Below are 25,083 nucleotides of genomic sequence, written 5' to 3'. Positions count from 1 at the left end.
AATAATGCCTAAACACAGGGCACCTATCATGCTCTTTAAATAACAGCAACACACAACAGTTAGGACTTATATCAAAATTTGGCCAAATCCCAATCATACCAAAACATGTAATAAAAGGGGTTTTAAGCCAGGTTTTAAAAAGGAGAATGCAAAAAAGGGACATGGTGCTGAGGGTGAAAAGGGAAAATTGTAATTCACTGTGGATTTTTGTGAATTGTCAAAAATGTATTAAAGAGAAGTTTTCTGTTTTAACTGTGTACACATATTAAATGTGTATGTGTTTATGATAACATTATAAGATATAACAGAAAAAAATAAGAAAATATTTGATTATCCTAAGCATTCAATTCTATTAATTCTCTTTAGCTAAACCCCTATAATATTATGAATATATTATTATTCTTGAATAATTTGGTTTTGAATTTCCATTTTTTGCTTAAACAACGCCTTAAATTTCCTTATAATCAGAATTAATTAAACAGGGTTGATCCAATGTGCAAAAGGATGGGTAAAAAACTAATTGAATCATATATAATTTTATGTCCTTCATAATATTACATAAAATGTTTCATAACAGCTATGTAAATTACTGCTATTAAATAAATCACCCTCTTCAAACATCATGCATCGAAGCATTTCTACATAAAATTAACCTTTTTTCTGATTGATCTACTTCAGTAACTACCCATATAATTGCCTTAATATAATAAAACTTAAAATCAACAAAAGACAGGGTACTCATTTTTCTGACAAATTGTGCATCTACTTTTTAAAATGTATATTCTTCATACATTTTATATGCGGGTGAATATTAGCTTTAAAGTTTAACTCTCATTGGTATCAATTTACAAGAAACATGAATCAATTCAAATTGCAAGGTATATATATTACTTGCGAAACTTAATTAAACAGTAAACTATATATTGTTATCACGCAAACAAGAATTGAGGATACGCAGTTTCATATGAAAGCTTTCTATGGGTATACATAAATGTATACTCCCTTTACGAAAGTGTCCTTCGGTGATGAACAGCAACCATGACATTTAAGGCTGAATGAATGAATGAACAAGTTTATGTCAATGACTCTAGATCAATGTTACAATTTCTGCTTCAGGCCAGATCAATTGATTATGAAATCACCAAAGTAACAACAATATGGAAAGTAACACTAATGCATTATTTTTAAAGCTAAAATATCTGTAAAATACCAAGAGCAAATTATAATTATTTTAATTATATTTTTCTGCATGTTGAATTAACAAAGGTTTTAAACTCAGTGCAACAAAATATACATTGCTTCAAAAAAAGGATGAATACATCAGCTTCAATTCTTAAAAAGGATGAATACATCAGATTCAATTCTTAAACCAAAATCCTAGCACTTCACTGAAATTATTCTTGTATTTTTATTGTAAAATTTATATTAGAGTGCAAAATACAGGAACAATACAATGACTTGAGTGAGAATAATCTTAGTAAAATTATCAATTTAACAGAAGTACAGACAGCAGTTGAAATAAGCACAAACATGCAAGCCCATGTCATGGAAAAATGCTTTTCAGGCCTGCTTAAATTTTGGCTTGAATAAAGCAGAGCTTTTTGACAATGAGACTTTCTAACATTTTTTAAGCCCACATGTAAAAATTTGGATTTTCAGTTTAAGGTCTAATTTTTATGACTGCATAGTAGGGTTTCAGTTAAAGCATTATGGTGCTGCATCCTGTCCTTGTTTGGTAGTACCCTTTAGTTGCTTAAGACTGTGCATACAATATTTACGTAATTGACAGTACTAGTTGAAACCTAATAGGACTTTATTTAACAGAATATCTAACATTTCAGGGCTTCCATTAAGAATTCGAAACTGAAAGTATGAACTTCCTTATCATCAATATTAGAAGTTTTTCACTGAAATGTGGAAGTTTAAGACTCTCAAACACAGCAATTTGTTCCACTATTTTTCAAATATTATGTTAAAAACTAAATAAATGTTCCTTTGACTTTGGAAGTTTTTAAAAAAATCTGGAAGTTTTTGTACTTTGAGTTTCAAGGAATCAATTTTGTAAGTTTATGCCCATTTATAGTGAGTAATATTCTTCCAAACTTTCTTTAATAAGAAGCCGTGCACTTTCTGTCAAATTTATAAGTATTTCAGTTAATCAATTTTTTTTTTTTTTTTTTTTTTTTCTGTCAAATTCTTTCTGTTCAAATTATCAACAGTGCTACATGTAAACAATGTGCCCTTTTCTCCCTGAGCACCCTATCCCTCTTCTGTAGCACCACATCCTTTTCAAAACCTTGCTATAATCTAAGTACAGACATTATCACAACAAATTTCTGTAACAGACTGCACAAATTGCTACGTGCACCTGTCGGGGTTCAAACCCATGACTTCTCGATCTGCAGGCAGACACAGTGTAAGTGCCACTATATATATACACATTGAATACCTGGTTACATTTCATTTACTTTACCTGGACAAGCTTCTTGATCCTCCAATTCTTCTGGCACAACTTCTTTCATGGCAAGCATCAATCAATCGTCGCAAGATGAACAAACATTCACGAAACGTTGAAAAAAATGGATGGTGACTGATAATGCATAGTGACGTTAGAGTATTACATCGAACTCGTGAAGAGGATTTTGTTTTTTTACTAGTCCGTGGAGAACGTGTCTCCGAGTCATTATGTGGCAGGTTTCTTACGTTCGGATTTCCCTCACTGTAACTACCACTACTGAACTGTCTTTCACTTCCAAAGCTGCTGCTTATGGTACTGTGACGGCTGTCAGTGCTGTGCCGACTATCTGATCTTCGTTCTGATTTATATCTTTCAAATGGTCTAAAAAAGTTCACACATATGCCATACCGCACTTTCCCCGAATCTTTTTCTGTGAGCGTGAAAACAAATGATGTAGTTTCTCTGAGACTCATACGTTTCGGACCTACACTTATACAGCCTTCAGGCTGACAGAAAAATATCACATCTGTAGGCAGTGGAAAGTCGGCATGATCTTCCAGAGGATAGCGCCTTAACAACTCTGGTGTTTGTGCAACATTGTTGTTGTTGTTGTGGTGTCGGCTGCCCACAATGACCATGTAATCCAGCAGGCGCGGACAAAAATATTTTTTATGATATTCAGACATACTGCTGGTAAACCAATTGTTTTTAACCAGCAGGCAGCTGTTGATTTGGTTTTAGTTCATTCCTAATCAAAGACTCTCTATAGGAGTGTTGAATACCGAGCTCCTCATCCATTCTTGTTGGCATTCAAATTACATCTTGGCATCTACCTAAAAAAGTTAAAATTAAACATATTCATTAATTAATTGACATATTATGTTGTTCGTCAATAGAACCAGTGATCGAAATTAACACAAGCCTGCAAGCCCTCCACTGGTGATATGTCTTTCGGGCTTGATAAAATTCTGAATTGATATAGCAGGGCTTGTTTAAAAATTTGATGCCAAGCATTAGAATAAAAACTTGTGCTTGTTCATCCAAAAGTCAAATTGCAATTACTGTAGAACAATTGATAAAAAATTCAAGCCCTGCACAATATGATACATAATCACAGTACATGATGAAATATAAAAGTTGTTACACAGATACTTGACACAGCATTTCTAAGAAATGCTTACTCTTATTACATGTATATATACAATAGTTCCTGTGCATTGTAAGACCCGACCCTATTTGAAACTGAAAAAGTGAACTTCCTTGGCATTAATTTGCAAATCTTCAATCTAAAAAAATCAAGTCAAAATTCCACAAACAGTTAGAATGTTTTTCACTTTTGTCGAACTAATAAAAATATTAGGTGATTTTTGTTGTTTATAATTTTCAGCTTAAACAAAGTATCCTAACTTCACAAAAGTATATCAAAGAAACATCCGAATTTAACAACTTGAATACCATAAACTTTTACTTGTATATCATCAACTATTTTATATACACACAGATTTATTGAATATTTGAAGAGACACAAATGTTCTGTCCGAAATCTACTCAGGTTAGTGTAAACAAACGTTATTTTAGACAAATTGTCCAAATGATTTTCAGATAACTCTGGTTTCTTTCATCGTATACTTACAAAATCCACGGAGTATTCCTGAAAATCACTGACACTGCCTACATAAATTTCAACAAGAACCGGTCGATAATGTTACTGCAGGCTGTTGTTTGTTGACGTCAAAAGTGGCGCCATCTGTCATAAATTTTGTGAAGGGAAGTAACCATCAATCAACCGAAAAGAAAAAGGCAGCACACCACTGATTTTCAGAATAATTATGTTGCAATTTCCACCATGATTATATATAGGTCCGTGATGATAACGATTGTCATTAGGTTGCACATTTTTTTGTATAGAGCTGTTCTCTGTTTTCTGTTGTTGTCGTTTTTCTCAAGTTTCCTGGTACTTCTTCTTCGAATCACCCCCCCCCCATTTCGTGATCAGGAGAAGTGTCCAAACGAGCTTTTCATGTCAATACGGTATGCACACAGTCTACACTTTGATGCTTCATTTTAGACTGTAAAGACAAACTGTTCAAATGTCCTTTGTCAGTTTTAACGTCTATTTCATTGCGTTCCGTTGGGAGTGAGCGCATGTCCAAACTGGACCCTTAATTGACCCCCGTCAACGTCAAATCCCCGGCCGGACTCGCCCCTGGCAGTAGATGTTTTTGGAACATTTCCTTTCTATTAATTCTCAAACCAGGTCATTATTTCATGTTTCATTTAATAAGTAAAAAACATCCTTTGCAATTATTTTATTAACTTTAATGAAGACCGTGCTACCTAAGATTAAGGAACATTTAAATTTAATAATAAAAAAGTTAAAAATATCTGTATATAAGAGGTATTGAATCAATCGTTCAAGCTGATGCACCTCTGATGGGCCTTCACCACAAACGTGGAATGGAGCTGCAATGGACCGGATGGTTTTGCATATATATACTAGTATATAAAATATTCATTGGAACAGTCATGTGACAGCACTTTTTAAGATGTCTATCCCCTGGTGGCCATTTAAAAAAATGAATTCCAGAGACGTGGACATTTGGAAGAACCGTGATCATTTTTTATAAAAGTTCATCCAATTCTGACTAAATCTTCTCGAAAATTCCTCGTGGCGATGTGACAAGGTAAACCAGATCTAACGGCTCTTTGGTGGCCATTTCAGTTTAAGCCTTTTTACCTTGGTAGAGGATAGGAGGAACAGTCCAGTGAAACAAATTTAATATAAGACTGTCTAGGGACGTTTAACAAATACAAACAATTCATGAGAATTTACAATTCCAGTTTATGTATTAATATAAGGCCAAACCACCTCCGTCAGTGTCGTGGGCCAAGTTTCTTTTTCCAACCTCGAGCGTCGATATTCACTAAATTTTAGCTGTCTTTTCATTCTTATGCAATCATGAAACTATTTAGTTTGCCGTATTCCAAAACACGTCATACACCGCAGTACTAATGGGGCATATTCTCTGAGTAACCTTTGCGGAAGATTGGTTGCAATGCCATAAGCTTTCGACGCCGTTGAATCATTTATCGACGGATGCCCACTCAATTTCTTACGTTGATAACATTCCATGACCTTTAATTAGCGACTCTTTCTCGCGTGGAGTTTGAGCCATGATGCAACCTGGGCATCTGTGATCGGCGACTAAAACTGACCCCAGTAGTCGCATGAAAGCTACTTTTGACATGTTCAAAGTTTTCAGGACTGTAAGTAAACCTTCAGTATAATGCACATGTATGCTACAGGCTGAAAGCACAGTTTTTTTTGTTTAGTGAAGGGCTATAACTCTGCTGATACAGTTCAGATATAGAAACAAAACCGTTGGTATTGATTAACTTTATATGCTTATAAGCATGCCTGTTAACTTTGGTGACTGTTGTTCAAATAAAGGAACATGCTTGCCATGAGTGTTAAAGCTGCACTCTCACAGATTGAACGTTTCGACAACTTTTTTTTTTATATTTTTGGCTTGGAAAGAGCCGATTTATGCGAAAATGCATGGAAACCAGTGGTATAAGACTGCTGACAAAGCATTAGAATGCATATTTTTTATTTTTAAGTTAAAAAATGATGTTCTATAGATTTTTGTTAGCCATAAAACATTAATTTTGGAACGGAAATATGAAAATCTGCGATCTGATCTTTTTGTCAGCAGTCTTTTATCACTAGTTTGCAGATATTTACGCAAAAAATGCTCATTCCAAGACAATAAATAAAAAAAAGTTGTAAAAACGGTAAATATGTGAGAGTGCAGCTTTAAGAGACGTACAATTAATCAATCTAAACACCACTGCTTTTGTATGGTAAAGACATAAGAAAATGACTTATATAAATGAATGTTGCTTATAAGGTCAAAATATCGAAGCTAAAGCTGATTAAGTTGACTGCTAAATGGTATTGCATCTATTCTGCCATATACTGCGTTTTCTAAATGACTTGTCATCTCCAGAAATGTAATTCCGGGCATGTTCAGAATGACACCAAAAGACTTTCGTAGGTTAATTGGCACACTTTCATGACTTAGCTCAACCAATGAAATTAAGACTTACACAGTTGATAGAAATGTTAACACAATCGGAACATCTCGGCCAGTATCCAACAGAACTGACAGTCTATCTCGAAACTTGCCGGAGGTGGCCGAGTTGTGGCATACGGCTGTTTACAGAATTATAAAGCGCAAAAAGCATTTCGACGACAATATTTGACGACCCTTTAAAATTAGAATACAAGCTCGAATGAGACGGGTTTATTACAACAGAATAGAAATGTTCAACCAACTGAATTTGTCCCGATATTCGGTTTACATGGAAATTCACAGTCTTATAAGCCAATATTAAAATTGGCCTTATCTGTGTTCATTTGCTTAAACCGCAGTTTCAGTTGTTGTTGTTGTTTTTTTCAAACTGAAAGCCTTCTATAATCATTCATATATAAGTAGTCATCGCTTTCGGCGGCCATAGGCCAGTACATAAACCTAATGCTCCATTTCTTCCCCTTGGGTTTCTCTCAATTATATTTTTAAGCTTTCCAACCCGTCCACTAACTAATGGTATTTACTCCAATTTATATGCTTCAAAATTATTCTTTAACACCACTCGGAACTGTAACAAGGCCATCCCAGCAGTGATGGGAACACATTTAAATATATATACATGGTGAATTTTAATTAAAAAACGTCATACATCTGCAGTTTTATTTCTTTTTGTTTCTTACATTGAACAAAAATACATTTTATTATGCCTGATAACAAAATGTTGAAATCAAATATTCTACATTCATCTTTATGAATAAAACATGCACAATAATAACGAGGAGATCATAGTTCAATGTAAGATAATAAATAGTCTTTGCAATAATCCGTATTTGCAACCACTAATTGTTATTATTGGTGACAGACACTGTGCAAAAATAAATGCATGAAGACATGAAGTAAATCGGTATCTTAATCAATAAGATAATAAAAAAAATAGGAAAATAGTATGGCTATGTACAATCTCTTGAATGAGAAACGTATATAATTATATCATATATATATTTGTCTGCCCATTATCAGCTCAGTGATAACGTCCATGCACATATTAGCATTATTTGAATAACGTCATATCCAGGCCTTTCTCAAACCACTTTGGTTGAACAGAAGGTTGGGAAGAAGGATCATTAAAGAATGTACTCTGGATGACCTTCCTTGAACTCTTTACTTTCTCAGCATCCGCTTTCTGCAATTAAAAATAAAACACTGTTGTCAAAATGATACAAGTATTAGTTGATTTATATTTATACAAAACAAGACACGCATACGTCGTGTTTATATATACATTTTAATCTAACATACAAAGACTAATTGAGTTGTACATGAAGAAAATCATTGTGAAATCGTGAGTCTTATTATACATGCCCATGTACATTAACATGACGTTTGATTAGTAATTACATGAGCCTTCAGGTGGGCCGTTTTAGCAAATATAAAGTTGCTCTTTTTCTTTTGATTAGAAAATAAATCACCTTGCATTTTAAGAAACAATTTAAATGGAAAACAATAATTGCTCAATTAGCAATAATCAAGCAAGTCATACGTTTTTTTCTCATTTATAATTTAATCTTTTTGTGATAAAGACTTATTTGAATACAGTTGTTTATTTTCCATCTAAATCTTAAGAAGAAAGCGTACTATTTTCTCTTGAATTGAAAAAACATGTTGAAAGACGTTCGGAACATCGCGTTACATCTTACCGGATATGGCGTTACAATTAAGAACGCTAATGTAGTACAGGGTGTATGGTGTGATTCTTACTGGATATCATCTAAGTATACATTTTACTTAAACAAGCAATAAAAACGATCGGAAATATATTGTTTTAAATTTTACAAGGTGTTACACTCATCTAATACATGAGGCACACGAAATGGCATGGCTTTGTAGTTTTTGGCTTATCAGCATCACAGGGGAAACAGATTTCAAAATATGAGCATGTGATAACAAATCTGACTCCCTTCATCATAAAATAAAAAAATATATCCGACACATCCTGGAAATATTTTAGTTAGCTCACCTTAGGCTCGCTTAGTTCCATATTTCCTGAACTCTTTAAATAAAATTATAAATTATATGTCTCCTATATATAGTGATCGATTACTTATGTATGCATCTTCTTTTAAAGCTACAGTCTCAGTTGAAAATCATGCACATGGCCAAAGACTAACATGGGGCTTATTTTATTTTCCTATTTTATGAATAACTACATGTGTACTTACAGTAAACATAAAATTATACGTAAACAAACATATATCAAATAGTTGTGACCTTTTTTTCAACATACCCTTAGGCTGCAGAAGCACAGTAGGATATTATAACCAACCAATTGTACCCTATACGAGTAGTTAAAACCTAATTTGATACCTTTTTGCGTTCAGCTGCCAATTTCTGCTTTTCATCAAGTTTTTCTTTTGAGAGTATTGTCGGTTTTGACCTTGCGCGGTTCTTAAGCCTTGCTGGAACTTTATCATCTTTACCCCTACCCATTATGGCCTCTTCTATTCCAATGGTAAAACCAACACCTCTCTCATTGCCAACAACACCTGAACGTTGATTCCCAATCCCATGGTATATTCGTTCTTCTTGTCCTGGAACTGGTTGAGGTTCATATTGATATTCACTTTTTCGACTCATTGTTGAACTTAATTATAAAGTCAATAGTTAAATAACATGAAACAAATGTAACCGGTTAGAACGTTATAACGGATACACGATACACTCATATTTTGAACAATAACTTCGCTTTAAAAATAAACGAAAATGATTCGACGATCGATCTGATCTACTTTCGTGCCTTTGGTTGTGTACATAAATGGCACGGTAACGAGCGTCAAAATTTTAAGTCGTGAAAACTTGTCAAACAAAAGGTTACATTACACTGATATTAGTATATTTAGACTACATAATTACAATCGGAACTCCTCGGCTAGTATCAAGATAAGTCTATCTCGAAGCTTGCCGGAGATGGCCGAGTTGTTACGATTGTACATAATTACTGAACGAAAGAATTAGGACATTTTAAATCGCATCCTCTATCTAAGAATAAACATGAGGTGCATTTTTCAAATGCGAGCAGAGTGTTATTTATAGAAATAACGCAATGCGTTTATTCATTTCTAGCCCAATAATTATACATAGAGAGGACGCGATTTAAAATGTCCCAATTGAAATGACGCCACAGCACAGTTTCGACTAAATGGCTGGAAGCTTGTTCAATTGAAGGTCAGAGAAGCACTGTAAAATCTCTATACCGGAGTTTCACACTTCCCAAAATATAAAGAATGAAAAGAATTTTTTTTTGAAAAACACATGCACGTCCACACAGCCAGGATAGTCAAACTCATGCGTCCTTACATTGATGGTGCACCCCGGACCACATGCGTACGGGTACTTTCCGAAATAGTAAATAACCATCATCTTTGATGTAGATTATGACTGAACTCGGCCGAAGAAATTTATTAATTTATTAATTTAAGATTAATTATATAACAAGCTAATCACAATTGATAAGGTATGGTTTATGTTTAGCTCCGCCCGTAATATAGAATTTTAATTGGTTCGAAATGCGCACACTATACTGTAGGTTGATGCTAATTATTATTCTGAATTTGAATACATTATCATGTTTAACTCATTTGGCTTTGAAATAGTGATAAAAAACAAATGTAGCTAAGTGTACATCCCCCTCCCCCAAAAAAGGAAGTAAAGAAAAAGGAAACAACAACAAAAAACAAACAAATGAACAAACAAACAACAAAAACGAAACATCGCTAATATTTTTAATCCTTACTTAAATCATGTGCATTATTTTGTTTTGATTATTTAAGTCAAATTATTTAAGCACGATAAAGCATTAAGCATTTTTGTTGCATTAACCTATATTGTGCGGCGCCTTTAAAGGCGACAAATACTTGAATAAATTTTGGTGACGGTCTGAAATATAAATATAAGCTTGCATACGATGTATTTTTAAACGAAATAAAAATAAGATCCAACACATGGAGTTCGCCCCGATATTTGTCCGAAAAACTGTCCTTTAAGCTTTTGTAGTAACTAGTTCAGTGTTGTACATTCATCAATGTCTATTGGTTTGCCGCCGAATGTGAATGCGTCAAATCCGGAATATTTCGACAAACTGCACTTGTTCCCAATCACACCGGGAAGCAAGTATGTATATTTAAGAAAACGGGTCGAAGGATTTAAAAAGCCTATAAAATCCAGCCTTATCTTAGATGTACATAATACATCGTTGTTATAAACTACATAATCTTCTTATTGCCGATATTTTCCTCACTAAGGCTTCCAAACTTCTCTCTAACACCACATCAAACTGAAATGTGAGCAGTGACGAAAACCATACATAAACTCACCTTTTGTGTAAATGGCGGATCTTTCCATCTGGCACATGTCAACAAGTTTTATTTTTTATTTTATTTTTATAACATTCGAAAAAAAGAAATAAACATCATGCTTAATATCCAAAATGAGGAAATCAAATCAAACGTATTAATATTTATGGACAAAAGTAGAACACAAATAACAGAATGAAATCATTGTTCAAAGCCAGCAAATAAGTTGTCATTGCGATTATCCACAATTTTCACCATTTACTTTCATTATTGATGACGCAAATTGTAAACAAGTCGATGTATTTAAATACACGCGTATCTAAATTACAAACTTATAAATATGGCTATATGTACAATTTATTCAACAGCAAAAATATAACTATATGACCATAACATGCTTGATTTTCTGCCCATTATCAGCTGAATATGATAACGTCCATGCACATTTTAACACTATTTGAATAACGTCTTATCCATGCCTTTCTCAAACCACTTTGGTTGAATTCTTTGATGTACAATCTTGTCAAACTTTACTGTGTCTTCGCTTACTTTCCTTGCCATCTTTACTTTTTCCGCATCCTTTTGCTGTATTTAAAAATAAAACACTGTTCTCATAGCAATTATAGTAGTGGCTAAACAGTTAACCCATAAATTGTGTATACATGTATGTACATATTAGTACACTTACGCAGACTAAAGTAGGAACATATTGAATCTTAATACGCATGCACATAAACAGTGTTTTAGCAATTTAATTTAATCGTATTTTATTGAATATAATATGTGCACACACGTTATTTCGACAAATGTGTAATAAAATGTATAACTACATATATGATATATACATTTAATCAAATGCATTTTGTCACATTTTTGTCACTATGTCCTTATGAAGCGAACCGAGAGTTTGTTGTTATTCTTAGTCATTTGTATCATATAGTTCAAGTTGTTCTGGCCCTAAAATATGTTACCCTTTTGCGTTCAGCTGCCAATCTCTGCTTTTCATCAAGATCCTCTTTTGACAGTATTGTCTGTTTTGACCTAGCGCGATTCTGGAGTCTTTCCGGAACTATTCCATCTTTACCCCGACCCATTGCTGCATTTTCGAATCCAACCGTAAATCCAATACTTTTCTCATTTCCAACAACACTTGAACGTTGATTTCCAATCACATTGAATGAATGTTGAGATTCACTTTCAGTTGTTGTCATTCGACTCATTGTTGAAGGGACATTACTGTAAAAGTCAAAAGTAAAATCAGGTTAACTTGTAACAAGATCAAGTAAGAACTGACACACGATATAAAATCAACAGTTTAAACCCTAATGTTTCGAATAAAATAACGAAACCGAAAGTAACGAGTAAAATATAAACTCGGTCTATTTCCGTGTACATAAATGGCACGGTAACGGTGCGCAAATATTTCAAGCCGTCAAAAACAGTCTCATAATAGGTTACAAACTACCAAGCGGCACTGAAACATCGAAAGTAGATATTTTAAGGAAATTCCCGAGTGGATTTCGCCTTGATGCATGAAGGAGAAAGTCTCATGCCAGTCAGGTCAATCGTTAAGGTTTGTTTTACTTTTGTTTCGCATATACAATAGGCTAAATTAATCTATAAAGAATTACAAAAGCTTTAGGAAGCCAGATCTTATAAATATCCATTTCAATTAAATTGATGAAGATTCTAAATCGAAACTAGAAATGTGTTTTTCTTAATTGAATTCATTTTGAATTTATTTATTTAGTATTTTATTTATTATTTGTTTTATATAGCGTACATAAAATTGAGTACTGTAAATGATGTTATTCCGTTAGGTTGGTAAGAGAAGCAAGCTTAATAATTGACGGTGCTATGTTTACAAAATATATATTTAATACGTATACGATGATGAATAGACATTTTGAAAATGCTTGCAATGTTTTTTATTGTATTATGTTTCAATGGAGGTAAGAACTCATGGTGGATTTTTAACAGTATCACTCTGAAATTAAGTGAAAGGAAAGAACCTGTCTCGGATTAAGTTTAGTATTGGCTAAGATACGAGTACGGACGTGCAGAGTCAATAAAACAAACAGCAGGTACTTAGGTTTTATTTCATATTTTTATCACATAATTTTGTCTCATTCATTGGACTTTTATTTATTGGAAACCCAGTCATTAGGTTGGACAATAATTTTGGCCTTGGGTGGTATTTAATACTGGTCTTACTTGGATCTTACCCTAACGATTAATTTAATCTTAGATGTATGTAGCGTATCGGATTATTATTATTTTTAGAGGGAGGTATTGGGTTGCCTTAAAAATAATGGTTTTGAGCTTGTCTTTGACGGTATATTACATTGAATGTTGACACAAAATGTATCAAACAATTATACACTGTAATGGCTTACGCGGGAGTATATATATGTGGTATTTATGGTCAATCATTTGGTAAGTCGGCTTGGCAATAGCAATACCGGAGATTTTGTGCAACTTATTGACTTGAAAAAAGATACCTTGGATTTAGTGTAGTCAAATCACATATGATTAAGACGGAAGTAAATTGGCTTAGATACTGTCATTATGATCAGGGAAGAACTTATTTGAAGCTAAGTAGAGCTGATAACACATTTGTCCATAACATAAGCACGTTTTAGTTGTTCAGGTACTCAACGATTAAGTTTAACTGATAATAACTAGACTGGGTGTTAGCGATGGATGGTCTCCGTGATAAACAGGGGTATTATCAAGTGGAAAGATATGAGGACATGCAATTTCTCCCCAGTGAGTCATGGTATTAATAACCATGAACTAAGGTGCTTATCGAACACAACTACCTTGTATGATGTGGAAAATCAGAATTGCGCCCCAACATGTAGTATTTGTTTAATATAAAGATGAAAATAGCTGTATAGTGTTAATTTGTGTTATATGTTCAAAAATAGTTGAGTGTCCCAGAGCCGTTGCTTGGACATGTGCTTGCAGATAATGCTCTACAAAGAGTCCTGTCTTTGCAGGATAATGCTGTTAGAATTAAAAGCGACAACAACGTTTCTACTATAAACTACTTTCTGTAGTTGTTTCCTTTATATAAATTGCAGTCTGTTGAAAAAAAAGTTTGCAAGTTTCGTATTATTTATTACTGCAATTACAAATAACAATTATAGGCAATGAATTCTTTAACATTTGATGATGTTAATAAGTGAATGCAATAGCTGCCTTTAGTGTATCAAACTACGAATTTATTTAACTAAATAATTGGCAATTTACAAAACAAAATTCACGATCATGTTAATTAGGTTTATACAATAACATGAAAATCTTACCCTAACAACAAAGCTACTTTTGTTAGTGAATTGACATTGTGGTTAAAGGGATTGTACACCAGATTGGCACCAAAAAAGATTTTTTCTGTAGCGAATCTCAGGACAATTATCTAATAAAATGTGTTACGCTTTAATATCATAATTGTAAAAAAAAGTACAAAAATGTGAAAAATATGTGTTGGAGAAAAATACGAAATAACTGCTAAACTTAAATAAATTGTAAACTATGTGGTACTTTAGTTAGTAAGTTTCAAAGCATTGTACACATCTATGCCAAGTTTATGTCAGTTTTCGACAATTTTCTTTTTTTTTCGCTATTTTATCATACGGAGTACAGCCCCTTTAAGAGATATATAAGTATACATTTTAAGTACTTTCTAGCGTTTGACAGAATTGATTTGAGAACAATTATTAATTCTTGACTCTTTTTCAAGACTCTTGATGTTAATGGCGGTCACAATTATCCTAAACATTATATACAGATAGAAAGTATGCTCAGAAGCGTGATAAACAAATGAGAAACTCTTACTTATGTTTTTGAATCGAATAAGCATTTTAAGATTTTGAAGGACTGAATAGTGGCGATATTTTCTAAGCACCAAATCCACTATTGCCTTCGGACAGTAATAGATGTAAACTACCATACTGCGTTGAAACTGAATTTTAAGAAATTTTGTTGTGCCACTGGTCTTATTGCAGTGTTTCTCTTAGATAAGAAGTTAATTATTAAATACCGACAAAAACACCGGTTATTATGAATTCACAGTGTGCATTGTCATTCGACGGCGTGAAACGAGTTACGATTTTTATTCACTTCAATATTATTTTTCTAAGTGCACGGATTTATATTTCTACGAACGGATATTTACAATGCATTGTTCTTGATAAAAAAATTTAACTTTGATTATGGCTGAAAAAAAGACTAATCGAAAGTGTTTGACTCTAAAAGAACGTGTCGAGTGTGTAAAGTTATTAGAAAACGGTCGTAATGCAAGAATGTTGCCAAGGATTTTAACTGTGGACGGACTCAAATCAATTTCTTACTTAAGCGTAAGCGTGAAATTGTGGAGGAATATGAAAGCAATGGAAATCTAAAGGCAAAAAGACAGCGTAAAAATACGGGAAATGTGTAAATGTGCAGACTGATCTGTGGTGTGTTTTGTTTTGTTGTGTTTTGTTAATGCTATGCATCAACATTTATTTAATATACGGACTACTTTAAAAAGTGAACTAAAAATGTGTATGTACATGTAGTTGTGTTAATGTGTAGACTGATATGTGGTGTGTTTTGTTTATGCCTTGTATCAACATTTATCTAATGTATTTTATTTATAAATTTGAAATAAAGTTTTTTATCTATACACATGTATTTGTATTCAACCTTCTTCAATAATATTGAAACAGATGTTATTGATTGTGGTGTGAGGTGGTGGTTAAGATACATACTCCATCTCTGAATAAAGCTAAAGTGGCGGAAATGTCAAACCTGGATTAAGTGGCCACCTGTCTTAAGCAGCCACTTTGATCATTTCCCAAGGGTGGCCACTTAATACAGGTTTGACTGTACTTTTAAAAACAAACCTGTTTTGCTTCTCATGTCGCATAACCAAACTGTTGAGATTTCTTGAACATTTCCTTCTTTTAACATTCGTTACACAAGTAATGGCATAGTAGGATCATGTGTATATCATCTCATAAATATGTTGTTTAGAATTTACATTTGTTGAAAACACAGCTGGTATAAAGTTCTCGTTTGTTACTTATTTTGATCTTGAAATGACCTCGACTGTCAACAATGATGAACTGAATTGTCAGTTTGTTATAAAGCCCTCTGTATATAGTCTACTTTATATTAGTTACAGTAGAAAGAAGCAAAACAGGTTTGTTTTTAATAGTAAATACACTGCAATAAGACTAGTCATGGACCAAGCATGGTGGCTAGCATGGCTTTTGTCATGATTACAATGTTAACCGCATTGATGCCGACTGCCAACCCTCGATAAAAATAGCGCTCTCGCCAAAACATATATCACAACATAACTTTAAGGAATGTAATGGTATCCGATTAGACCAACAAGCTTTTGAATTATTTTAATTATTTGAAATAATGCCTGGTGACCCCATATATTTTGTTAATTTTATGACCATTTGAGACTACACTCAAGATAACATCATTATTGTTTATTTTGGACAGAAATTTTAAATAAAATGACAGATTTTACAATATTTTAAATCATTTAGTGTCACTATATATGTCATATTATTTGCGATATTAATTTGACATATTTAGTATCTACAAATCAAACCGATTCAAATGACATTAAAATAATCATTTTGGTTCATAATGCATAAAAATCACGCAATGATACGTTTATACCTTAATTGGTGCAGAAAGAAAACAAATAATGACTATACTGCCAATTAAGCCATAACATGTTGTAGCTCCAACTCAAGATTAAAAGAGTGATAAAAAAGAAAAAAAGAAAGACAATTATCAGTACATTTATTTTTATTTTGTTCATGATTCCAAACAGCAAAAATATTAAATTCAAATAGTTTAAGCCAATTAGTGTGTGTTTGGGCGGGGGGGGGGGGGGGGGAGTGACTTAATGTGATTTTTACGAACAATATCTTCTTAAAATGACATTTTATAAAAGTATTGTACGGAACATATATATTATTAATGCGTCTGTTTTCTTTCAGATTTGAATTTGCAAATGCAGTAGCATATTTAAAATAGAACATTGTTTATAATTATAAGAGGCTATTCATGGGTTGATGGAAATGTCATTCCTAAGACGATGGGAGGGAGGTTTGGGAGCTGGATTAGATTTTATCATGACAGGTGATAACCACTTTCGAGGAGGGCCATTTTCAAATGTTGTCATAACTTGTGGACCAACCAGATTGTATAATCCTATTGTTGTCGAAATTATTTATATCATATGCGTATATTATTTACAATTAAATACGATTAAACTAAACCATGACAGGTATTTAAATTCCTGTAGTGCCAATAATTATGCCCAACATTGCCTAGTTGCCTACGTTATAAACTAAATTCCATAAAAAACAATTGGAACGCTAACTGATGTTGTTGTGTTCCAGCATGGCGGATGGGAACCAGAATGAGAACAATTATATTCGGCTGCACCTGCTGGTGATGAAAGCAGGCGAAGTTTTGCGAGCAAAATTTGACTCCATTTTCCCACCTGCTAAACTTGCGTATCATCTGAAACTTAAAACACATGCAGACATATTAAAAGATTTGAAGAAAAGAGGCATACTTTCAAAAATACAATACTCTAAGCTCAATCAGAACCCAGATTCTGGAGAGTTTGACACTACTCTTTTAGTGTTACTTCTTAGAAGTGTCTGCAATTTGGATCCAAACGATACCACATGGGAAATAAAGGAGAACAAAAAGATTATAAACCCCACGCAGCCAGACATTGCAAGCATTGTACGGATACGAAACTTGCGTAACGAGGTATTTTGTTTAAACTATTAATTAACACTGGGAACGATCCTGCAATAATATCCCGGTGATAACACTATGCTGTTAAATATAGGAAAGGGCTATTCTAGATCGAGGGGTGAATGTGAAAAGGTTCTAAGTGACATTAAATAAAGAAAAGATCGAACATTTTCGCCTTCACACCTAGAGTTGATATTACATAAACTACTTATCTATATAAAATGCGAGCATTTGGTTACACTTTGCATAGCTTTGTATAGTAAACCATTTCTTAATAAATGATTAATGCACCGTGGACACCTTATGATATACTATATATCGCCATGTGTTTATCGGCGTAAAACATTTCTGTTCATTTTGATTTGTTAATTTGTCCAAAACATTAGCAATTTGTTTTTCTCTTTTTTCAGATGCAACATGCACCTGTCGCACAATTAAAAAATAATGATTTTGAAGATGGTTGGAATATACTCAAAGACGTAAGTAATATAAAAAATCCTGCCGTCATGTTCGTTTGATAAATGTATAATACTTCCAAGCTGGCACAAACCGTTAGGTCGACGTTCAATTGATGTTGGTTTCCCACGTTGAAGTCGGCGACCAAATCACCGACTAATTCGGATTCCCATCTCTTCGACGTCATATAAATTCAATAACCTATCAATTAAAAACGACTGATTACATGATGGTCATCCAACCTAACGTCCTGTATCTGGTTGGATAATACTTTAGTATTTCAAATAACGTATTTTAAATTTAATAAGAGTCTTTAATTGGACTCGAAAGTTATCCATATTGTTTGTCTGTTATATCAAAATATAATAAATTCATTCAGTGAGTTTTTATTTAATGCCAAAATGGATAGGAAAGGTCAACAATTAAATTGTTTCAAACGTTCATGTTAAATATTTGTTTTGGAAAAAAACTCATTTTCAAGGGTAAAGCATACACCAGTGCAAAATGTGTTTGTAAACAAAAGAATTATAATAATAAAATAAACGAAAAAAGCGTTTTTGTCTAAAAACTTATTTATGTTTTTGTATCAAAATGATCCAGAATACATAATTAAAACTGCCTTTGTGGTTTCTTGCAATTTTTTTTTTTAAATAAGCAAAAAAAACACATCTTTCTTAAAATAGAAGACATCTCCACAAAACCACTAGACCTTGTTTACTGGGGAGTCTTGAGCACCTTTCTTTGAGTGCTTGTTGAGCAAAACTTTGATAAAATCTTAATTCGTTAAATGTTACACCTTCACATTCAAATTAAATCAAAATTGACATGTTAGAACATTTTTATGTTTTTGTCCTTTTAACCGACTTTTGCCTTGAGCAGAACCTTAACATAAGGAAGTTTCGTTACAAAACGTAGTGGACAAGGTATGTTAGGTCATATTTACTACACATTTTTGGGGAATGTCTTGTGAATAAACGTACAATACATGTATTGAAAAGAGAACATAAAGCAAACAATTGTTAATGGGAATATACATTATTTAGTTTCATATGATATTAATCACACCGGAGCAATTTCACCGGAGCACTAAATGTTCAAGGTGAGCTATTGTGAGTACACTGTTTCCATCGTATGTTGACCATCGTTAACATTTTTGGTTTCAAACTGCATTGAATGAGAAACTACTTGGCCGATTTTGCTCAAATTTTACCAGAAACATCCTGGTATTGGCCCTTTCTTAATGAGTTCAAAAGGCTACGCTACATAGTAAATGAGAGTCCAAAAAACTAAAGATACATTTTTTAAACTTCTCTTGAACCGCAAAGGCTGGAGCTTAAAATGGCTGTTTAAAGCATTGGAAAGTAGTACTCTACCAAGTTTGTTTACATTTTGAAACTGGCCACGCATTAGGAGCATGGGAATATCCTCGAAAATATTCTTAACATAATCAAAAATGACAAGAGCAATGAGAGAAGTGTTCATTTGTATATTTTGGCTCATAGGCTTGTCCCTGTAGTTAACACTGTATTGTTTACTTTACGATATGATTCAAAGGCTATGGTAACGCTTGGGCAGTCATGCGGCATGAACACCTTGATAACTGAAATAGGCGAATTAAGGACAAAATCCCTTGACCTGTTTACTCCTGAGATGAAGAGTCTCCGAGGTATGATTTCCTAATTATTAGGTTATTTGGTGTTAAGATACCTCCACACGGTACTTCCATAATCATATAGGCAGAACTGATTTTTTAACTAAATTGTTCTACACATGACAATAAATGATAAAGAAGTTAAATATTGTCATCATATTACATAAATATATCGAAGGCTCAAAATTAAAAATAAAGGAGTAACGTCCGTTTCGTTATCCCATGATATAGTAAAATACCCCTTATATTGACTTGTAACTGAATTTTTCATATTATAGGCATTTCTCTCAACATTTATTTAAAATCAAATTAATATTTACCATTTATTATTTCGTTAAACAGAAAGTACACTTTGGTTCCTGGAGGAGAATTGTGATGATGACTTTTATGTCGAAACAGCCCGCTTTAAAGGAGCCAAACGTTTGCTTGATCAAAAACGAATCATCGTGCTGACTGGCCATCCCGGGGAGGGTAAAACTTCCATGGCAGCAAGGCTGGCTCTTGCGGATGGTACAAAGCGAAAAAACTGCCTGAAACTGAATAATGCGAGTGATTGGAACAAGGTTGATTGGTCTTTACCACTGTTTACAACAGTTATTGTTGATGACATTTTTGGAGGGGGAGCGCTGAATCAAAAGCTCGTTCATGATTGGATTCCGTATATTCCGTTAATGACAGCAGCAGCCAGAAAGGGACGTTTGAAAGTAATTATTACCACTAGACACTTCATTAAAGAGGAAGCCCTTGCAGAAATGGACAAAATAACAATATTTAATGAGAAAGATGGAAATGTGTTACTTTTGTCTTCATTAAAATTCTTGACTTTCAAAGAAAAGAAAGACATTTTAGAGTCTAGAGCAAGGAAAAGTCATTCTGAGAAGATGCTGTTAGATAGAGGCATTATGTATGATGAATGTGTGAGGAAAGCAGAAGGAGTGATGAATTTGCTAGATGGAAAAAAAGAAGATCTTGTGTTTGGCTTTCCCCAGTGCGCGACATTGTTTGTGCAAAGCGAAGAATTAATCAGATTGGGTTCTGATTTTTTCAGTAAACCTGAAAAACATTTTAAAACGTTTGTTGATCAGTTGTACAAAGGTGAAGACGAAACACAATTCCAAAAGTTCTTAGCATTGGTGGCAGTTTGGGCAGAGAAAAAGATGAGGATAAAAAACCGAGATTTACTTAATGCATTCATGGTGTCAGATCACATAAAACATGTGGCTGCCAGTTTTGGGATTCAAATTAGTAACGGATTTTTGGAAACATTAAAATCTTCCCTGAAAAGCCATGTTCAGGACCTTTTGCTGTTTATCGATCGTTCTGGAGAATACACATTCAGTCACAACGTAAACGGAGACATGGTTGGGGTAGTCCTTGGGCGTCACAAAATTCTTGAATGCATTGCACTCTGCCCGCGGGATTTCTTAATGGAACGTGTCACAGTCGCTCAGAATAACGATGAACTGCGGGTGTTTGTACCAGAATGGTGTTATGGTGATCTCTGTGAAAAATTTGCACAAATGATTGGTCGCAAGAACTGCAATTTTGTAATAAAAGAGCCACCAGCACACGAGTTTCAGCAACTTCAGCGTGAAGGTCCACGCTTTAATACCGTTGATGTGATCAGCGACCTTGACTTCGGAATACTTAAACACAATGCGTTTAACGACACATGTTTTGTCAAGAAGTTTATCGGTCATATCCAAGATAAACAACTCGATAAAGATCTCTTCACTATTCCTGTGATGAAAATGACAGGGTACTTTCTGGACTATGGAATCAAAATGAAAGAAATGGTCATGTTTCTCCCAGGATACACACTGTACAGAGGGCTAAGCGTTTTGGCAAAAGAGATGATTGAGCAGGAGGTTTTTCCAAAGGACCAAGTCGACCCACTTCTGTTGGCAACACACTCTGGAGATATTGAAATGATGAAATTACTACTGAGCCATGGTGCCAAAGTGTCGGGCGATACGATTTATGTCGCAATGCACGCGAAGGGAAAGGTGTTTGAAGCTGAAAAGGTTCTTGAAACAATAGTGGAGTTCGTGGGAATTGATATAAATGACAAAGGAAATGCTGTAAACGGAAACTATCCTTTGATAGTTGCAGCAAGAAAGGGTTTCTCAAATGCAGTAAAATGCCTGTTGGAACATGGTGCTGACCCCAAGGTGAAAAATGATAAAAAGTTAACAGCATTGCACAGAGCGGTTATCAATCAGCACGCCGATATTATACAGCTTCTTATTGATCATGATGCCCCTGTGAACGAAAAGGGTGGAAAATTTAAGAGATCACCCCTGCATATCGCCGCAGACCTTGGCATGTCTGAGATCGTCGAAACATTTCTAAAGTGCAGAAATGTCAACATAAAGATCAAAGACCATCGTGGACATTATCCGATTTTTCTTGCAGCGATCAGGGGTTATTGTAAAACAGTCAGGGTCTTTTTGAAGCATGACAAAAGTCAGGATAGTCTAAGGATTGCATCTTATGGAAAGGGATCGTTCATCAAGGGCATGTCACTGTTTCATGTTGCAGTTTGGAAGAACAACAGACAACTGATCGAGATGCTTATTGACGAGAGGGCAAATCCAAATGTGAAAGATTTCTATGGAAGAACCCCACTCGTCTATGCCATTATAACCGACAAGAAAACTGCAACGCGCATGTTATTGCAATATTCGGACAAAACAATTGCTGACAAACAAGGAAACACACCATTACACGCCGCAATCCATAAAGGAAATATCAAAGTGGTAGCAAAACTTGTTACTGAAGTAAACGTCAACTCAGTTGATAAGTACGGCAGAACACCGTTGCATGTTGCATGCGAAAAAGCAGATGTAGATACCGCACATATGTTGCTGAACGAATGCGATGCAGATCCGCTTATGGTAACAAAAAGGGGAGATACGGTCTTCCATATTCTAAGACCAAAACATGAAAACAAAAGTCACGATGAACAATTAAGGCGGCGTTTTATTGAGATGCTTTTGCTTGAGAAAGACCCAGCGATTTTTAATCGTGTACGCAATATGCCAAACAGAAGAGGAGTTTTAATTACGGACATTGCGACGTTGCAAGAGGCGGATGAGAGAGAAATCAGGAGATTGAGGCAAGGAATAATAACTGACTTTGGCGAAATGAGCGATGATGATGATGTTTATGATAATGGGGGTGGTAGTGGTAGTTGTGGTGGTGGTGATGATGATGATGATGATAATGATGATGATGATGATGATGATGATTGGCTTTGAGTAAGAGTTTGTTACCGACTTATATCAGTTAACCTATATTTATGTGAAAACTACAGAAACTACAGAAACAAGCCCAGTTGCCAAAAGTTAAAACATAAACCCCGTTTAATGGCACAAGGTAAACGCCAACATAAAATAAAAGGACAAAAAGTTATGTTATGTAAGGACGCTATATTCAACCTTATATTTTGTTTGAGGAATTCATCTCCAAAACCTAGAAGGCAAGTACTCTTCAAAGTATAGCCTATGTCCGGAGAGGTAATGCACAAGTAGTTTTCTTTTCCTGTACGTTTTTCTATAATTGCTAATTTAAAACTGCTTCATCTATATTTAAATTTTGTGTTGATAACTTTAATCCGTATTGGAGATAATTCATTATAATAAATAGCGTACGACAAAACATGATTGTTCGAACACCTGTAAATTTAAATACTTGCTGATAGATCATCAGAAATTCATGATCTCAAACTTCAAATCACATACTTTTTTTAAGAGTCTACATCCCTACGATTAAATGTGCGAAGAAATATGACACATGAATGAGCTGCAAGTTAGCTGTTCATCTTCTATTTAAACCTTTTCTTTGTAAATGTCTTGTTATCTAACATTAAAAGTACGTGAATGAACTATCCGGTCAAACATCTCACTAGTTTGTATAACAATGGATACTATGTATTTCGTCGCGCTTCCCGAGGATACTGTTTATATGATCACATTATACATAGTTTGTTTAATGAAGGCCAAATGCCTGACATTGCGCATAATTTTAACATTGTGCATATTAGTCGGGAACTAAAGTGTATCTGTTTCCTGAAAGAGTACTAATTGTAACATGTGTACAGCGTTTTTTCTCTATTCTCAATGAACGTTAAGACCATTTTTTATGTTTACGGTTAACCGTATAATTATATTCTACTCCATTTCACGCTACTGTGTTTTTTAAGAAAACAGTCGAGTTATTGTCGTAGTCTTGGTGTCGTCGGTTTAACTTGGCTGTAACTAAACAATAGTTCTGAAAATCAACATATTCGATTGTACACATGTTCGCGGTGGCAATATGCACATACTGAGCAAGGTCCATTACTCTGACTTAAATAAATGTGCGCCATGATAGTATGAACTCAGGCAATAACTAATTTGGCCGTAATTTAATAAACGTTCGAGATATTCGTATGACGTATTGTACACATGTTATATGTGTATATGTAGCAAGGCCCATAACTCTGCCGTTACGAATTGTCAACAAATGCCCATTAATCGACTATAACCAACAACTAACGGGCGTTGGCGTTACGTCTTCGGCGCTTTTTTGGTTGTTTTGCATATTAAGTAGAATTGTGCTTTAAGTTGTAATTTTCATATTTGTAAAGTTTTCATTTTGTAATGATTTTTTTTACTTTTAAAGATTTTACCATTGTATTATAAATGTGGTTTTTATAATATATGTTTGGTAGATAACCGCTGTTTGCATTTGTATCATTTATCAGAATTAAAAACAAAATCAAAATGATATAAGTGCAATTTAACAATTTTGTTTTAGTACCCTTTTCCTCGTTTAAGTCGCACCAGCAGTAAAACTATTTGAACCTTTGGTGTGGAACTGCTATAAACCTGTATGTAAATACACTGTTGCGTGGTGTGTTCAATATATGACTTAAAACTATACATTACATGAAAGTTATGACTGCCTAAACAAATCCTGATATATAGACAAAAATGGCTTATGTTTTAATGGTGGTGTGCCTCAGATCAATGCATGTAAACATGTACAAAAATACCTAAACAAATACATTTGGTTCGGGTTACCCGACCCTACCTACGAAATAGGCGCTGACCCAACCGTTTTTAAAGTCAGCTTGTAAAAGAAAAGAAAATAACATTCTTATATAAAGCCTAATAAAAAAAATTAAAAGCCTACTTATCCTACCTATTTCTGAATAGAATGTAACCCTAACCAAACGATTTTTAGGCCTAACCTCACTCTCATTACTTACTCTGGTCAATCGAAAATGTATTGTCATGCTCA

At 34.0% G+C, this 25,083-nt stretch overlaps 4 protein-coding genes across 7 annotated transcripts in view; 1 reads left to right on the top strand and 3 right to left on the bottom strand.

The window, feature by feature from the left end:
- LOC128232937 (MAP kinase-activating death domain protein-like) overlaps nucleotides 1-4,201 on the bottom strand; it is a 72,169-nt gene extending 67,968 nt beyond the window's left edge. For all 4 annotated transcript variants that reach the window (XM_052946744.1, XM_052946745.1, XM_052946747.1 and 1 more), the window contains exons 1-2: nucleotides 4,092-4,201; nucleotides 2,474-3,291 (exon numbers count right to left, since the gene is read on the bottom strand). In XM_052946744.1, the coding sequence (XP_052802704.1) occupies nucleotides 2,474-3,144 (671 nt within the window). In that variant the 5' untranslated portion in view covers nucleotides 3,145-3,291; nucleotides 4,092-4,201. The remainder of the gene's footprint in view (nucleotides 1-2,473; nucleotides 3,292-4,091) is intronic.
- A 3,032-nt stretch (nucleotides 4,202-7,233) lies between these two features.
- LOC128233094 (uncharacterized) lies at nucleotides 7,234-9,346 on the bottom strand. The gene is made up of 2 exons (XM_052946978.1): nucleotides 8,917-9,346; nucleotides 7,234-7,735 (listed from the first exon to the last, which is right to left on the bottom strand). The coding sequence occupies exons 1-2, from the start codon at nucleotides 9,184-9,186 to the stop codon at nucleotides 7,604-7,606; spliced, it is 402 nt and encodes a 133-aa protein (XP_052802938.1). The 5' UTR covers nucleotides 9,187-9,346; the 3' UTR covers nucleotides 7,234-7,603.
- Nucleotides 9,347-10,856: 1,510 nt separating this feature from the next.
- LOC128232942 (uncharacterized) lies at nucleotides 10,857-12,293 on the bottom strand. The gene is made up of 2 exons (XM_052946753.1): nucleotides 11,873-12,293; nucleotides 10,857-11,486 (listed from the first exon to the last, which is right to left on the bottom strand). The coding sequence occupies exons 1-2, from the start codon at nucleotides 12,119-12,121 to the stop codon at nucleotides 11,355-11,357; spliced, it is 381 nt and encodes a 126-aa protein (XP_052802713.1). The 5' UTR covers nucleotides 12,122-12,293; the 3' UTR covers nucleotides 10,857-11,354.
- Nucleotides 12,294-12,375: 82 nt separating this feature from the next.
- Nucleotides 12,376-24,585, top strand: LOC128230601 (uncharacterized). The gene is made up of 5 exons (XM_052943014.1): nucleotides 12,376-12,474; nucleotides 17,321-17,702; nucleotides 18,101-18,169; nucleotides 19,701-19,812; nucleotides 20,140-24,585. The coding sequence occupies exons 1-5, from the start codon at nucleotides 12,434-12,436 to the stop codon at nucleotides 23,055-23,057; spliced, it is 3,522 nt and encodes a 1,173-aa protein (XP_052798974.1). The 5' UTR covers nucleotides 12,376-12,433; the 3' UTR covers nucleotides 23,058-24,585.
- The last annotated feature ends 498 nt before the right edge of the window (nucleotides 24,586-25,083 follow it).

The sequence above is a fragment of the Mya arenaria genome, chromosome 4 (genome assembly GCF_026914265.1).
Source record: "Mya arenaria isolate MELC-2E11 chromosome 4, ASM2691426v1".
In the NCBI taxonomy this organism is placed as follows: Eukaryota; Metazoa; Mollusca; class Bivalvia; order Myida; family Myidae; genus Mya; species Mya arenaria.
The sequence above is the reverse complement of the archived record's forward strand: the minus strand, read 5'-3'. Positions and strand labels throughout refer to the sequence as shown.